This window comes from Copadichromis virginalis, linkage group LG14 (genome assembly GCF_057382275.1).
Source record: "Copadichromis virginalis isolate Kocher_CV1m ecotype Utaka linkage group LG14, C_Virginalis_male_GT1.1, whole genome shotgun sequence".
Taxonomy (NCBI): domain Eukaryota; kingdom Metazoa; phylum Chordata; class Actinopteri; order Cichliformes; family Cichlidae; genus Copadichromis; species Copadichromis virginalis.
In genome coordinates this window covers 611,219-628,914 of record NC_140631.1, presented here as the reverse complement: position 1 = coordinate 628,914, position 17,696 = coordinate 611,219, and the positions used below count along the sequence as shown (strand labels likewise).

Sequence of the window (17,696 nt, the reverse complement as noted above, 5' to 3'; positions counted from 1 at the left end):
GGTACATTTTTTCCTTTATTTACTCAAGTTTGTTTAACTTAAAATAATACACTTACAGGCCACCTTGCTGGGTATACCTATGAAAATTATTTTTAAGGCAAATCTCAAATTATCCAATCACATGTCAGCAGCTCAATGTATTTATGCATGTGGAGTTTAGAGCTTTACCATATCATTCTGTCAATCTATGATTTGTCATTTATTCCTTTTAAATGAATATAAGAAACTGGAATTTTGTGCACAGGTTTGAATGTGTTTGGGGTTTTCTCTAATACACATAGGATCGAAAGTATGCAGAGACACAAATATACATATGCCCCTATTAATATTTGGTCGAATGTGTTTTAACAGTTGAACTTCGACTAGACTCTTGGTAGCTTAACTGAAATCTATAGCTTGACCACATGGACAAGCCAAAAGCCTTATGGAGAAAAGTATTAATTTCTGATGACCAAACATCGAACTGGCTGGCTATAATGATGAGCGGTATGTTTGAAGGAGTTAATGTGAACTGCACCAACTGTCAAACATGCCCTGGGTCTGTTTTGTACGGAGCCCCTCTGATGACATGGTCCAAAAAGTAAATAAATTGTGGCCACAAAATACTACTTTATGCCCTCGAAATAGTATAACGTGCCCGCGAAATACTTATTTGTGGCCACGCAATACTATTTCGAGGGCACGAAGTAGTATTATAGGTATTTAGTAGTAGTATTATAGGCATAATGTGCGCACGAAATGCTAATTTGTGGGCATGAATTGGGTATAACGTGGCAACGAATTACGCATTTGTGGCAACGAAATAGATAACGTGCGCACATCATATTGATACAATTCCTGGACAGCTGCGTAGAGACATAAGCATAAGAGTAGGCTAAACCTATGCACTGTGGACAGAGACAGTATGATTGAGTTTTATTTTAGGCTGGGGATGAGCTACAAATGCATTTTGAAAAGCCTGGCAATGCAAGGAACCATTATTATGGAGAGACATTTAAACAGGATATTGAAGGCCCAGTTGCTTTACATAGATTTTATTGTCAACCAACTGCAAGGGCCTGGGAAGGATCACGGTTATCAGTCACGTGTTTCGTGGCCACAAATAAGTATTTCGTGGGCATGTTATACCCATTTCGTGCCCACGAAGTAGTATTTTGCGGCCACAAGATATTTATTTTTTGGACCATGTCATCAGAGGGGCTCTGTACAGTAGTTTTGCTGCCAGTGGTACTGGTACATTATACAAAGTGAGTGGAATAATGAAGGAGGAGGACTACCTCCATATTCTTGAACTTCTTGAAATCAATAGCCAGATGTATGAAGTTATGAATGACATTCTTGTTGCTACTGATCGTGGTAAATATGCTGTGCTTGTGTTATTGGATATGACAGCTGCATTTGACACAGTGGACCACGACCTGCTGATCTCCCGCTTACATCACTGTGTGGGAATTTGTGATCTGGCATTGTCATGGATAAAATCATATCTTTCCGAAAGGAGTTTTTGTGTCAAGCTGGGGCTGGCCGCTTCCTCTGTGGCCCCTCTGCTTTGGGGTGTGCCCCAGGGATCTATCCTTGGGCCATTACTTTTCTCGCTGTATTTACTCCCCCTTGGTGCGATTTTTCGTAAACACGGAGTGTCATTTCATTTGTATGCCGATGACTGTCAGCTTTACTTACCTTTTAGTCATTTGGATACCTCCCCATGTCAATCACTGCTTGACTGTCTTAGCGATATTAAATTATGGATGGCAAATAATTTTTTGAATTTTAATGGTCGCAAAACGGAAGTAATTTTATATGGCCCGCATCGTTCTACTGATTCTCCAGATGTTGATTTTGATGATTTGACCTCTCATCTGAAAAGTTCAATCACTAATCTTGGTGTTAAACTTGATTCTGCGCTTACTTTTGAAGGTCATGTAAGTGGGGTGGTGAAATCAGCTTTTTATCACCTCAGACGCCTGTCGAAGGTCAAGCCTTTCCTTTCCAAACCCAATTTGGAAACTCTTATTCATGCTTTTATCACCTCTGAGTACTTCCGGCATGATGGCGCCTGTGTTTGGCTTCGCCGCTGCCGGGTGTAGTTGGTCTCGCTCTATTGTCGTGTTTTTTCTTTCTACTCTGCTGTTTTTTAACTGTTTTAATGATGTACTGGCTGCCTTGGTCTACGATCGTCTGACGCTGTTATCCATCCGTTCGTCAATGACGGCCAAAGATGTTTTTTCTCCTTCCTTTTGTGGGACTTTCCATTCTCCACACTTTTCTCCGCACTCCTTTGGTACCTTCCACCCTCTGCCTGTGACTGGATCTTCGGCCAGCGCTTTCAGCGTTCCCCGTAGACTACGGAGAAGAAGAGGAAAGAGATCGGGCATCCAGGTGAAGCTTAGGCTCCTCTGGCGGCGGGGACGAATTGGAAAGCGATGTCGGGCGTTTTCCGTTGCCTACGCACATGACAGCTATATGGAGAGGAATCTGTCTCCCAAGGCCCTACTTGGATATAGGGGGCCCGGCTTTCCAAGGCCGTGTTATCTCAGAAGGGTTCATCCAGACTCTCCTGCCGACTGGCTCTTCATCCCCTCGGTGAGTGGAATATATGAACGTGAAGGGTCTGATCCCGAGAATTTACGCCCTTTAATTCGAGAAACTCTAGCTTCTTCCAACAACAATGTTTTCACCCCGCTGTCTATGGCGCTCTTTAATGCCCGATCTTTGACGAATAAATCGTTTGTGCTTAACGATTTTATTGTTTCTAAAAATCTGGACTTCCTGTTCTTGACTGAGACCTGGCAACGGGGGTCGGATTATTCGTCTACTATTGAAATGTGCCCAAATGGCTTCTCTGTCATTAGCCAGCCTCGAGGATCTGGTCGTGGAGGAGGCCTCGCGGTGGCATATCGGAGCCGTTTTAACTGCCGTTCAGTGAAAGTTGGACACTTTCTGTCTTTTGAACTGCAGCTCATCAAAATTGGAAAGAAGGATCCTTTTTACTGTGCGTTGGTCTATCGCCCTCCTGGCCCAAACAACTCGTTTTTAGCCGAGTTTAGTGATTTTCTGTCCTCTACTATGAGGTTGTCTAAATTGCTTCTTGTGGGAGATTTTAATATACATATTGATGATGAGTCCGACCGCTTTGCTAGGAGTTTTACCAGTATCATGGACTCTTTTCATTTTATCCAACATGTATCTGGCCCCACACATAACAAAGGCCATACACTGGACCTTGTTTTTTCTTTGGGTCTGAATATTGATTATATCTGTTCTAAGGACATTTTTATTTCTGACCATTATTGTGTCTTTTTTAATATGTCTTTTTATGAGCCTATGTCTCCTGTTCATCGGACAGTTATTTCCCGCACTTTAGACTCCTCCACAGCACAGAAGTTCTCTGATGTTTTTAATTTAACATTATCCCCACAAAACGATGTTGATTTTTCTATAGATCTATTCAATTATCATTGTCTTTCGATCTTAGATGAAATCTGTCCGATTAAAATGAGACCTGTGCCTGTTTCCAAGTCTGTACCCTGGTTAAATGACAACATTCGTCTTATAAAACGTAATTGTCGTAAAGCCGAGCGGTTATGGAGGAAAACTCACTTAAATGTTCATCTCCTCTATTTAAAGGATCTTTTAGCCTCCTTTAACAATGCTATTAGAGTTGCGAGGGCTGCTTACTTTTCTCAGTTGGTTGCAAGGAGCAGAGGTAATCCTAAAGTTTTATTTGATACTATTACTAATATTATTACTCCTGCTCCACCTGCTGCTATTATTTCTTCTGTTGAAGATTGTGAAACTTTTCTTGCTTTCTTTTTAGAAAAAATTAGCAACATAAGGAAAAACCTGTCTTTTTCAGCGTCTGCGCTGTCTGTTCCCACGCCAGCTCGGCCTGTTGTTTTAGAAGGTTTTTCACCTGTTTCACTACCAGAGCTGGGAAAAATAGTTAGTGCAACAAAATTATCCTCTTGCTCTCTTGATTTTTTACCTGCATCATTATTTAAAAATGTCTTTTACTCTACTGGTCCCTGTATTCTTACTATAATTAATACCTCCTTGGCCTCGGGCATAGTCCCTGCCTATTTTAAAACTGCTGTTATACATCCCTTGTTAAAAAAGCCTATGCTGGACCCATCTCTCACTAGCAATTATAGACCGATCTCAAAAATTCCGTTAATTGCTAAGATTCTAGAGAAGATCGTGGCTAAGCAGCTTACAGCAGTTTTAGATAAATATAGTATTTTCGACAAATTTCAATCTGGCTTTCGTAAAGTTCATTCCACTGAAACAGCCCTTCTTAGAGTTTCTAATGACATTTTGTTACAAAGCGATGCAGGTAAATGTTCTGTTCTCTTAATGTTGGATCTTACGTCGGCCTTTGATACTGTTGACCACTATATTTTACTTAACAGGCTGAAACACTGGGTTGGTGTCTCTGGGACTGCATTGAAATGGTTCTCCTCGTATCTCTCTGAACGATATTCTTCTGTGGCAGTTTCTAAGTATAGATCATCTTCTGCGTCCCTGTCTTTTGGTGTGCCACAAGGCTCTGTGCTAGGGCCATTACTGTTTTTAGTTTATTTACTCCCTCTTCAGCACATTTTGAGCCCTTTTGAGGATATTTGTTACCATTGTTATGCGGACGATATCCAACTCTATATATCTTTTAAACCGGAAGAGGCTTCTAAGCTGCGGCTTTTAAATGTGTGCTTGGAAACCATTAAAGGCTGGATGGCTGAAAACTTCCTCCAACTAAATGAAAGTAAAACCGAAGTCCTCTTATGTGCCCCAGATAGACATATACCCAGTATAATAAATGCTCTTGGTCCTCTTTCAACGTTTGTAAAACCATCTGTCAGGAACTTAGGGATTATCCTTGATCCTGCTCTTACGTTAGATAGTCATGTTAAATCTCTTGTTCGGTCTTGCTTTTATCATTTAAGAAATATTTCTAAATTGAGCTCTATTATATCCTATACCGAACTGGAGATTGTTATTCATGCTTTTATCTCTTCACGACTGGACTATTGCAATTCCCTGTTTACTTGTTTAAATAAAGGTTCTTTGGAGCGTCTGCAGATCGTTCAGAATGCTGCAGCAAGACTTTTGACGAAAGCTTCTAAATTTTCACATATAACACCGTTGCTCATGCAGTTACATTGGCTTCCTGTTGAATTTAGAGTCCAGTTTAAGATTTTGGTTTTAACTTTCAAGGCTCTTCAACAACAAGCACCACCATATATCATTGAACTTTTACAGCCCTATGCCCCTAGTAGGTCTCTGAGGTCGAGTAGTCAGGGCCTACTTGTCATTCAGTATACGAGACTGAAAACTAGGGGTGATAGAGCATTTGCTACTGTGGCCGCCAGACTGTGGAATTCCCTTCCTCAGGACTTACGATCCGCTGATTCATTGATTACTTTTAAAAAACAGCTAAAAACACATCTTTTTAAAACTGCCTTTTGCTAACTTTGTTTGTATTTTGTCTTTTTTAATCTGTTATATCTTGTAAAGCACTTTGTGATCTCTATCTAGAAATGTGCTATATAAATAAAATTTTACTTACTTACTTACTTACCTCACGTCTGGACTATTGTAATTCCCTTTTAATAGGGGTTGGGTCGGGCACCTTGTCACGCCTGCAGTTAGTTCAAAATGCGGCGGCGCGATTTTTAACCGGTAGTAGGAAATTCGATCACATCACTCCGGTTCTGGCTTCCTTGCATTGGCTTCCTATTGAATTTAGGGTTCGTTTTAAAGTCCTTTTATTGGCTTTTAAATCTTTAAATGGTCTGGCTCCTGTCTATTTATCTGATTTGCTGAAGCCACATGTTCCTCCCCGCTCGCTCCGTTCAGCTGAGCAGCTGCTGCTGTCGGTCCCTAAGTCGCGGCTGAAATGCAGAGGAGACCGAGCCTTTTCAATTGCGGCTCCGATGCTCTGGAATAACCTTCCCCTCCAAATTAGACAAGCGTCATCAGTGCAGGGCCCTATTTCAGGAAGCCGGTTTAGAAAACTCAGAGTGAAAAAAACGATACTCAGGGTTGAGTAACCCCGAACTGTCCAACTCGGAATATTCGGTTTCAGAAAGGCTGATAACAATTAGTTCAATCAACGCAGAGTTGCTTTAACCCCAAGTTAAGCGCGCACACGAGGATACATAAAGCCCTGATTAGTGGAGTACAGATTAAGCGAGTCACCATGGAGACGGAGGGAAAGAAGGCGCGGTCAATGTATTTTACAGCGCTTGAGGCCGAAATTCTGATGGCAGTATAGGGCTTTGGAGCGTGATGTCACGGGGGTGGGCGATAACATGCAAATTTTGCGGAAAAAAAGTAACACAGCCTCAGCTGCAAAAGAAAGGGAGCATGCATGGCAAAACATGGCCGACAGAGTCAATGCGTGAGTGTTAATTTAAACATTGATCGAGGGATTTCCACCCATTTAACACGTTATTTTATTATATTTTATTTTATTTTTTATTTCATACATTTGATTTTGTGATGTGATGTGAGCGCAGGTGCAACCCAACAGGCCCCAAACGTTCCTGGCAGCAAGTAAAAATGAAATATAAAAATATAGTCCAAACAGGTAAGGTGTAATTGTATTATGAGCCATAGTGCTTGGTCTGTTTGTCCCATGTAAATCAATTGCAGTTTGAGGCTACATTAATTTCCCCTCTGTAAGCACTTATTGAAATTATCTGAGCACATTACAAGTACATATTTGCTTACTCTGTATGCTCAAATGTGACCCGTTATAGCCAACAGAAAAAAAGCGGAGGCCTGAAAAACAGGTGGAGGTCGTCCACCACCACCACTCACAGAGGCTGAGCAGTTGGCTTCCACATTTGTGATAATGTTGGCAGCATCACATATGATCTTCACAGTGCAGAGAACACAAATTATCATCGATTACTATAATGAAATAATTTGTTAGTTTGAAATGCTACAGGGAACTATGTACCTGTACATTAATGCTGTGGAAAGACTTCCTGTTCACATAGTCTCCTTCATTTACTGAAGGAGCAATGATTGGAATGTGAGTGCCATCTATACAGCCAATCACGCCTGGGAACCGTGAGAATAAATGTAAAATTTAAGTAGTAGTTCAAGTATCACCACATCATGAATTAAGTTTCGTTCATCCTGCTACCTGCAATTTTGTGGCATCCCTCTTTGATAAATCTTGTGGGTCTATGACCGGGGAACACCACAAACGAGTGCAGGAGACGTTTCAGTGCAACTGTAACATTCCTGACTGCCCGACAGACGGTAGCCTTGGAAACGTGCTCAGCGTCACCAATATTATACAGAAAGCTCCCGTTTGCAAAAAACTGAAGTGCAATACAAATAATATGTACAGAACTGAGAGAATGTCCGCGATGTGTCACATGAGCAATATTAGGCCTGAGGATGTTATTCAAATAAATTATAGATTGTGCTGAAAAACGGTAACGTTCACACAGGAAATCATCAGGAAATGATAAAATGTCCAAATGCGCTCTAATCACTCTCTCCCGGCGGAGAGCTCTGCGGAGAATTTGGGCTTCAACATCTACTGGCTCTTCAAGGAAGGGGCACGCCATGTCCGACACTTCCTACAGTCAGGTTTCTGACAAAGAGGCGGAGAAGGTCAGGGTTAGTTGAAGTAAACCTGCTAGGGGGCAGGTTAGCTTCACGGAGTGTGTCGTCATAGTAACTCGCTCAGAATTAATCTAAACTCGCTTTGTGAAACCGAAAACCCAGAGTTTTCGTTAACTCAGGGTATACTTACTCAGATTTTGCTCTAAACCGGCTTCCTGAAATAGGGCCCAGGTCTTTAAATCCAGATTGAAAACCTATTTTTATTCCCTGGCTTTTAACTCTGTAGGAAACTGACACCTTCTTATTTATTTTATTGTATGTAATGATTTTATGGTATTTTTAATTTGGTTGTTGTTTTGATCTGTGTTGTTCAGCACTTTGGTCTGCCTGGTGTGTTCTTAAAGTGCTATACAAATAAACGATGATGATGATGATGATGATGATGATGAAACCTGGATATAGCCCGGTGAACACACATCAACACTAGTTTTGGAATGGGTAAAGTGGGCTAACATTAGGAGGCTTCAGGAAATGCTTTCCTAAAGTCTCAGCCAATGCTTCAACGTTGGGTCCCTTTTATTATGTCTGACTGTGCTGTGCAGGCTTCTAGAGTTACGTAGTTAAATTAAGAGTAAATTACAAGTGAAACTATAAAATGCATTTTCTTATCAAATGGAAGTGTGGATGCTGATAGCTGAATGTTAAGTTAAAAATGTTAAATGAGCTGGAAAATACAGAATTTTTCACCTGAAAACAAAAGTGCAGAACTGTTGAAAGCTGACATTTACACAGAAGAAGTTGAAAAGTACAGGGTGGGCCATTTATATGGATACACCGTAATAACATGGGAATGGTTGGTGATATTAAAGTCCTGTTTGTGGCACATTAGTATCCACGCCTCCCGCTGAACGCGTAGCGCTACTTTGAAGTTTGTTTTTCGCGCTACTTCGTACGGCACTACGTTGCCTGGCGGACGGACATGTGACCAACATACCACTCTTGAACCCCGATCCTTCCGCCAGGCAATGTAGTGCCGTACAACAGCGGAACAAACAAAACAAATCGTCTTACGATATCACAAAAATCATAGACAATCCATAGAAAAGCCGCACCTGACTAAAAGCCGCAGGGTTCAAAGCTTGTGCAAAAAGTAGCGGCTTATAGCCCGACAATTACGGTAAATGAATACTGAATTTATTTATTTTTTAATTCCTTAAAAAAATTTGACTGGCATAGTCTGAGTGTTTCAGAAACTGCTGACGTAATAGAACTAAACCACACAAACATCTGTGGGGTTCAAAGAGAATGGTATGAAAAAGAGAAAGGTCTACAGAAAAACATGTCTGAATGCACAACATGTTGACTGCAGACTGAAGCAGATGGGCTGCATCAGTTTTCCTGACAAGTTAACATGCTTGTCATAAATTTGCAACAATGCTTTGCATTCACTGCCTCATATTAAAAAAATCCCAACTTACTTTTTCATGAGGAATGTGTTGAAGAGCTTCTGTTTCTTGATGAACAGGGCAATCCGTCGGTTTAGGTAGACAAACAAAGCCCCACCAAAACCACTGATAATACTGCAGAAAAAGAGAAAGAAGTTAATGCCTTGAAGACATTAAGAAATATGATTTTTATATTGAGGGACTAAATCTTGTTCTGCGGTTTTGCAGAACCTCTGCCCATCTTCACATCAGAGAAACTGCCTGGATGAGATCTTTTAATTCTTAAACTAAACTAATCACTTGTTTTTCCAACCACGGGAATTGAGAATTATAGCTGCTATCAACTTCAACATAAGCTATTGCTTAGCTACTCCATAACCAATGGCTAAACAACACACCAATAAACACATCAAATGCCATTCTGAGTTTGTTCTATTAATTTAACCATTACACTGTCCAAACCATGAATCAGTACATGGGATACAAAACACACAAATGCACAGACTGCACAAACATACCAAACTACAAACCAACAGAATGCTGCACCAATTATCACACCAAATTGCGACATCAACCCACTGAATCAAACTGCAGTCAGCAGAAGGTTTCACCCCATGCTCACCCTATCCTTTTCCTCATCAAACACCAGGCGAGGTGAACAGGTGAGTGCACCCACATGTACTGCGTAATACCCACCCATGAGTCATGCCTCACAACAGTTTACCCATACAGTGACACCCAAAAACCAACCACCCAAAAAAGAAACATGTTTCATGAAATATTAACATATATACATATAACATTTGATAACTTTCAATGTTATATTGTGAATAAAATATTGATTTGAGATTTGCTAATAATTGTATTTCATTTTCATGTGTATTATACACAATTCACAATTAGAAAATGTAAGTTTTTAAAATTCAGTTTATATATTTTTGGAAAAACTAATACGTTGTGTGATTTTTTTTTTCTTCATATGGGTTCAAATTCAGGTCATAAATATTTTGTACCTGTAAATCAGACTGTGCACTTATGAACTGAAATGTAAAACAAAATATCTAAAAGTTTTATCTTTGTGCATAACACTTCACGTTTTATGCACAAGTTCCTGACTTGACTGTGTTTGGCCTTACTGAGCTTCAGACAGCAACAGTGCTTCCTGGGCACAGATAAGCATTACTTTATGGTTTGGGAATCAACTGATTTTTTTGTAACCGGTTAAAACTGTTATAAATAGATATTAACCACATTGAAATCCATGTTAAAATGTAAAACAGTAATGGTTAAAGTATTTAGAAAGAATCTGTAATTATTGCCAAAGGAGTACAATGTGTTTAATACATTTAAAAGTGCATTTGCTTTATGTGTGGTTCATTTTTAATTTAGTAAGGTTGTTATCGTGTTTTATTGTGAAGAACTGTGTAATAGGAAGCGAGTATGTTTGTGATGGAAGTAGGACTGAGAGAAGTTGTGACAGAAAGTACAAGAAGTTTGCAAGTGTATATATAACCTTGACTATCTGATTGACGGTCTTTGTTGATGTGCACATTTGTAAACTGGCTGTAAGAAGCTGGGGATGTTTCTGCTCCTAATCCACCACGCAGCTGCACACTTTCTTCCTTCCTTTTTCTTTCCTGCCCTGTTTGTTTCTTTAGCTGTCAGAATATTTGTGTGAAGGCCAAGAAAGATACCAAACGGATTTACTTTACCAAGTGGATCATCACAGCCTTGCTGTATTGGTCCATTTCAACATTTGTTATTATTATTTTATTTTATTGTATTTTATTAAGTTATTACAGATGGGACAGACATGACCGGGGAATAGGACAGGGAGAGAGAAAGAGAGGGAGGCTAAGGAAAAAACAGAGGGGAAGAGGGACAGTGAGAGAGGACACTTTAAAAAAATCACCCGGATCACCGGTTGAGAGAAAAAAAATGAAAAAAGAGAAACAAACAAAAAGAGAGCAACATATTAAACACAACACTACTGCAACCCACTTAGCACTTAACCTAGCTAAGCGTAAATAACAGTAAATACTGAATTTTCAAAGTTTTTTGTGCAGCAGTCAAGACGGACAGCTCACAGTGTGCTGTGAGGTAGCAGCCAAGAAAGATGTAGTTTGTGTCTGTGAACACCTGTGTGGATCAGCACGGTTGTATTCAAAAAGTTTCTCCATGTAACGATGTGCTAGTGGGGAGCCATAGCCCTGTCCCCCAGGGCATGAAACAGGCATGGAGGAGATCCAGGCCCCAGACATCCAGAGGCCCCCGAGTGTGGGAGCCCAAGGAGGAGCTGAGGAGGGACATCTGTGCCAGCCTCCTGGGAAGAGCTTAGGAGAGCCTCAGACGAGGGGTCACTCAGCAGCCACGGAGCAGAGGCCAGAGGGGGTTGCAGTGGCCTGCCCGCGGGATCCACCGGCAGCCAGCTGTGCCAGAGTGGACTGAGCCCCCCACCCACGGTTGGAGCCTGACCGAGCCACGGGCGCCAGGCCGGGAGTGTGCCCCCATACCTTGGAGAGTCTGAGGTGTTGCCAGAGGGGCGGAGTCTAAGACCCGACCTGACATATAGACACAGACACAAACTTGCATGCACACATATACAATTACTCAGCACTCACCCAACGTAAAGACAAATGGACATTGTCACACAATCACACTCCACAAACAGCCTCTATACAAGGTACCCTCGCCCCTAGAAGGGGAATCCACACCTAGACCCAGGAGATGTTACCCTTTTGTCACAGTCCAGAGTTTCTGGTGCGAGAGAAGAATGGATGACTGGTGAGACGCCAAGAGAGACTGAAGAGGAGTGATAGTGATCCCCTGCTTTTCACTGTGGATTCCCTGGAGCCCTAATCCCTGCACGCTTGTATATAGCACTTAGTCACTGTCACACACTTCACCTGGTGTTTGTGAATAAAACCCTCTGTTCTTCCTTTGAGCAAGTAGTCCTGCGTTTGAGTCCCCCCAATGACCGTAACACCTTTTCCCTGCGGTGGAGACATTGGACATGGCAAGTAGCCCCTCCCTGTATGCTGTATCACTGTATGCTGATCACTCTGCATTCAACACATAACTGTTTCCCTACAGAAAACATGCCTCTGAAAACATGTGACTACAGAGCCTATGCATGCAGGAATATTAAACGTCTAAAATTAGTCTTAGTTTTGAGTTGAAAAGATCCACAGGAACCACATTTGGACTATAAATAGCCCGTATACTGAGGTCTTACTGATGTCACACTAAACGTATAAATATAAAGTGTCTGAGCGACCCAGGATCCCTGAGCAGTTATGGACTAATATTATAATATATATTTTGTATTGCCGTCCCTCGTTATCCCTGCTTGTATGTGTGTGTATGTGTTTCTGCGGGCGCCTTCAGGCCTGGTGGGTGTGGCCCTGCTGGCGGACTGGCCATACCCGAAGCCACACACCTGCTGCTGATCAGGCCTCGTCGGGGGAGCTACTTAAGAGAGTCTTGGAGCTCCCACCGACACGGGATCATTTCGTGAGACTTCCCGTCAGTTCTTCAGCTGGTCTGTTTGTGAGTGTGAGCTTGCCAAGTGAACTGAGGGTGCTAACTACTGCCTCTATTTTCCCAGGACGGATTGCTGGATGAGAGGGCAGCAGTCACAGAGTGCACTGGCACGAGGGAGCAGACACATGAGCACAAACACTGGGAGAAGACACGGAGTGGAAGTCGGGAGCACACGGGGATGTGTTATTGTTGTGTATCAGTTCCATCACTGTAAATAAACGCACTGCTTGTACATAGAGCACCGCGCCTGGGTCCTCCTTCCCCACACCCCCCACGGTTTGCCATGCCAAACTGTGACATAAAGTATAATAGACATGAAAAAAGGTCAAAGCCTGGCATTACAAAACAAAGCCTTCAGTCCAAATTTACTTATAAAAGATGTCACTTCAACATCACTTTACGCTCTCCCCTCACCCCCAAAGAGTCAGCAGGAAATGGCTGCCCTCTCTGAGACTTGTTCTTCAGAAGGTTTCTTCCTGTTAAAAGGACGTTTTTTCTTCCCACTCTTGCCAAGCACTTGCTCGCAGCAGGTCATCTGATTGCTGGGGTTTTCTCTCTGTTAATGTAGGGTCTCTACCTCATAATATAAAGCACTTTGAGGTGACTGTTGTTGTGAATACATAAATAAAACTGAATCAAACCTACTTAAGTAGTGCTCCTTAATAATATCAGAATATATGCGGCAATCATAATATGTTGGAATATCTTTCAGAACAAATGGCTTTTAAATGACTGCTAAAAACCTCAGTCAACAAAAAGTATTTCATATGCACATCTTTTTCCTGATGCTTAGCTGATGAGTTGGAACTAGTGGGTATTTTTCAATTTGACTATTTTTAAAGCAAATTTTTGCATTTCAAGTTTAGAGATGGAAACTTACCCAAGCAAAGCGAAGGCAGGCATCTCCTTGAGGTCAAAGGGAAAGTCTACCTGGAAATGGGTTCTAAAAAGGGCTGTGACGGTCTCTGGTGCAAGAGAAAGCAAAACCAAGAGGACAAGCTAGTGTATCACTGAATAGTCATCAAAACTTCGAGGTGCAAGTATCCAAACTTTAGCAATAACATTAGGTATTACAGATGTTGAATAACTGATGGAAAATGGAGAGTAAAGCTAGTTTCAGGCTGAGCATTGTGAACAGCTCTTTCTGATGCAACAGGCATGTGGTGTATGTCTTGTCCCAAAAACAAATTAGGTAATCTATCATTTGTTAGGTGAATGCATAAAAAATGATCCTGCTGAAGTTTATTGAGAAAGTACTGAGCAAACCTCAAAACCTAGCCATGTTTGATCATACTACACAAATAATGGGGGAAGAACACTAGAAACTGAAACTTGCAGCTCCACTGTGATTCATTTTGCTGCGTTTACTTTGACTTGTCTCTTAAATATACCATCATACACTTATTCTTCTCATACACTTATTCTTCTTTTTTATACTAAGTTAATATACTGTGTTGTGTTGTTTGTTACGTTGTGATGTGTCATATCGTGTCGTGTTGTGTTATATGTAGTGCCGACGTAGGACAGTTTTTCCAATTTCATTGTACTACTGTACTATGTATGACTGTGCAATGACAATAAAGAGTTATCTTATCTTATCTTAATATACAAATCACAGCTACATGTATTAGTAACGTGGAGACACATCTTCATTTGTTTATGCGTTCTGTGTTCAGGGTCTGGTGATTTACTTTTTAAATTGACATTTTTAAAGAGACTACATCTGTCAAATTAGGAATTCATAAGTCCCAACAAGCTTTGAGTCCACATTTTCCTGAATTCATAACTGCAAACAGCCTGCAATTTCATTCAACATAAATTAGCGCTGTTGTATCTATGAAAGCAGTAAGGTTTCATTTAATGATCAATGCTGTTTTTAGTATTAAAAGGTGTGACATTGTGAATTCCTTAAAACACCTGGTAAAAACATCTGGCCACACAGTCATACCTTCGTCTTTGTACCACACAGCCAATACCCTGAAAAAGAAGGCAGCGATGGTGACGGAAAAAAACCCTCTCCAATAGCTCCTCACAGCAAAGAATGTGAATGTTACTTCAATACTGAAGAGCACACCTGAAACACACAAACAACGCAAGGCATGAGCATTGGAACTGACTTTTAAAATATTCTGAAACTTACACTGACTTTTCAAAAACCCGTCTTGCACTTGTGCTGAAGAACAATATTTTCTTTTGTCTGTTGAATTTGCTAGCCAGCATCTTCACTCAGATCTCAGTGTCATTTACTTCCAGCTCATCTTGGATAGATTTGCTCATGGCGAGCTGTATATATACATGACTTAACAAGAGAGGCTCAAAAAAATCTTGAACTTGAAGAAATTGGCACTGATACATAGGCGTGAAAAAAGAAACCCTCAATTACAAGATAGCTTGTGAAACATTACTGAAACTGCTCCACAGATTTCAGCAACATAAAGCTTATCATATTACATGTTATATATTACACTGCTCAACTTAAAGCCTTAACAGTGTTTGCAGATTTAGCTTACTTCGGAGTGTTACCACGTCACATTTGATGAACCTCACCTCCTACGGGCGCAGCAAGAACGCAGCCTACTCCCACAGCACAGGCTGCTGCTAGCATCTCTCTGTACCTGGACTCATTCTGAAATCACACGGAAGTGATTACATTTCAGCTTTAGAATAAATAGATGTGGAATACAGAAATAAATAACCTACTCACCATTTAGGCAATATTGGATAGATTAGACTACATTAAATTAGCTACAATTACAATGTAACCGTAAGAAGGTGGAAGACCATTTTAAGTGTTTACTATGAATAGCGGTAATTCTCTGGTCAAAGATATGCTGTATGAAATTGTATCTTCTTTCGCTTTGAAGGTAAAAAGGTTCGAAAAATTAAATTGTAAAATATGATAATACTAATAATAATTCTTTATTTAAAAGGGACAATGGAGTGTAACATAGTCCAAGTATAAAACATGAAACTGATGCACACAAGTTTATAGCCATAGTATGTTATACTTTCTTACCCCCACACAATGAAGCTTTTTTGGCACATCTGTTTGTCATGATCCTGGCTTTTCTCCCAGCTATTTTGAAATTGCTCTTGTTTTTAGTCTGGATATACTTTTGCCTAGTTTATGTTTTCATTTTGATATTGTTAGTTATCAACTTTTTCTTGTCCTCCTATTTCTCTCAGGTCTAGTCTGTGTTTGTGTTTTCTCCTGTGTTTAGTCAGTTTTGTCATTGTGGTTTTACTAAATTTGTCAGAATCTCGTGGTGTTCCAGAGAAGGCATTGGAGCTGATCAACACTGGTAGATTCATTTATTCTTCAAAGAGCATGCAAATTATAGCTAAAATCTTCACCAAACCATAGATTGCTTCTGAATCAGTTTTCAGCTTATACACAGACTATGTTTCCTGAATCATCATCAGAAATTCATCACGACTTTGGAAGCTACACTTCTGCTTGTATTCTTTGATATTGTGCGCACAGTATGAAATAGATATGAAATGCTTTTGTATTTAGCCACTGTATACACTGACCGATGAATCAAGTCAAGTCAAAGTATATTTACATACCATGTTTTTAAACAACAAAAGGTTACACAAAGTATTCTTTAAATAGAAACAGTCACTAAAGCCAGTCTACGGAGGCCAGCATAGCTGCAATATGATCACACTGCTTATTTCCCGTGAAAAAGCGAGCTTCTGCATTTTGATCGACTTGGAGGTGACGAGGTAAAGATTGAGCAGAGCCAGCATGTAAAGAATTACAATCATCGAGATGAGAGCAAATGAAAGTCTGAATTACTGTCTCTAAGCCGTGTGGTTGGAGGCAGGCCTTCACCCTGCTGAGGAGACTCAGTTGAAAGAAACTTGTCTTAACAACAGAGCTGATCTGTTTATTAAATTTTAAAGCACAGTCAAAAGTCACACCAAGCACTGTCATACCCGTCAAATGGGTTGGGATGCCCAAATAAAATAATTTCTCTCCATAAGTTTCTCTCCAACCATAATTGTACATCTCTGAGACAGTTCACTAGTGCCTGAATAGAAATATGACTGTTGGTATTTTATAGGCAAAAATATGTGTAGGACATTTGCAAAGCATTAAAAAAAAATAAAATCAACAGTGGATGAATTCAATAAAACATGAGAAAGAAAAAGATGTAAGACTCACCTCATAGATTCCTCGAAACACAGGCAACTTGCAGAGGAGAGCGCCACACAAGCTGGCGATGTGTACAAAGGGAGCCTGACAGAAGGAAAAAATAAAGGCATAAAACAGGTTCTCTAGCTGCTGTTTGACGGTCTGTCAACAGTTACACATACACATGTTGCGGTTTTTATGCCAGTTGCAGAATATGAGAAGTGATCTCAGGTGAAAATCTAATTTAAATTTAAATTTCATATAAGCACAATGGTGTTCCAGCACTTTGCTTCGATTTACTCTGTGTGGGTTTCTGAGGACCAGATGTGGTCCGAGTGTAAGCCTGTCTTCTGAGGGATCTTTACTCTTTATTTGGATATCTTAAAGCTGTCATTCCATATTAAAAGGGCTGTCTCTTCGTGGTGGTGTCTTAATGCTGTGACTCACTGAAAACGTGCAAGTCAGCAACAGTAGAATGTGGATCAAAACGTCAATTTTTTTTTCTTTTTGCCTGTCCCGTTTGGTTCTTTTGCATCAGAATTATTGTCTAAAGGCGAAGAAAGATGCCCAATGGATTTACTTTACCAAATGGACCATCCCAGCCTTGCCGTAATGGTCCATTTGATTCACCTTTTATGGTTTATTTTATAATTTTTTTTTTCACTTGCTAGATACGGGACAGACTTGAATGAGGAAAAGAAAAGGGAGAAAGGAAGAGGGGGAAAAACAGCGGGGAAGAGGGACGGGGATAAAGGGCAAAAAACAAAAACTAAATAAGCAGACAAAAAAAATCCATCTATCAATCACCTGGATCACCTGTTGAGAAAGAAAAAGAAAACAAGCAGAAGAAAACGAGAGCAATACAATGAACAACATCACGATGATCTATGGGAATATGACAGTAAATACTAAATATTAAACATTATTGTGCAGCACATAAGATCAACAGAACACAGTGTGCTTTGAGGTAGGAGCCAAAAAGGGTG

At 40.5% G+C, this 17,696-nt stretch overlaps 1 protein-coding gene across 1 annotated transcript in view; it reads right to left on the bottom strand.

Moving 5' to 3' along the window:
- The window catches only part of LOC146693154 (chloride channel protein 2-like), a 75,699-nt gene that overhangs the window by 22,049 nt on the left and 35,954 nt on the right, over nucleotides 1-17,696 (bottom strand). Inside the window, exons 7-11 of the mRNA XM_085478900.1 lie at nucleotides 16,741-16,815; nucleotides 15,117-15,195; nucleotides 14,518-14,643; nucleotides 13,450-13,534; nucleotides 9,060-9,161 (exon numbers count right to left, since the gene is read on the bottom strand). Of these exons, the coding sequence (XP_085335026.1) occupies nucleotides 9,060-9,161; nucleotides 13,450-13,534; nucleotides 14,518-14,643; nucleotides 15,117-15,195; nucleotides 16,741-16,815 (467 nt within the window). The remainder of the gene's footprint in view (nucleotides 1-9,059; nucleotides 9,162-13,449; nucleotides 13,535-14,517; nucleotides 14,644-15,116; nucleotides 15,196-16,740; nucleotides 16,816-17,696) is intronic.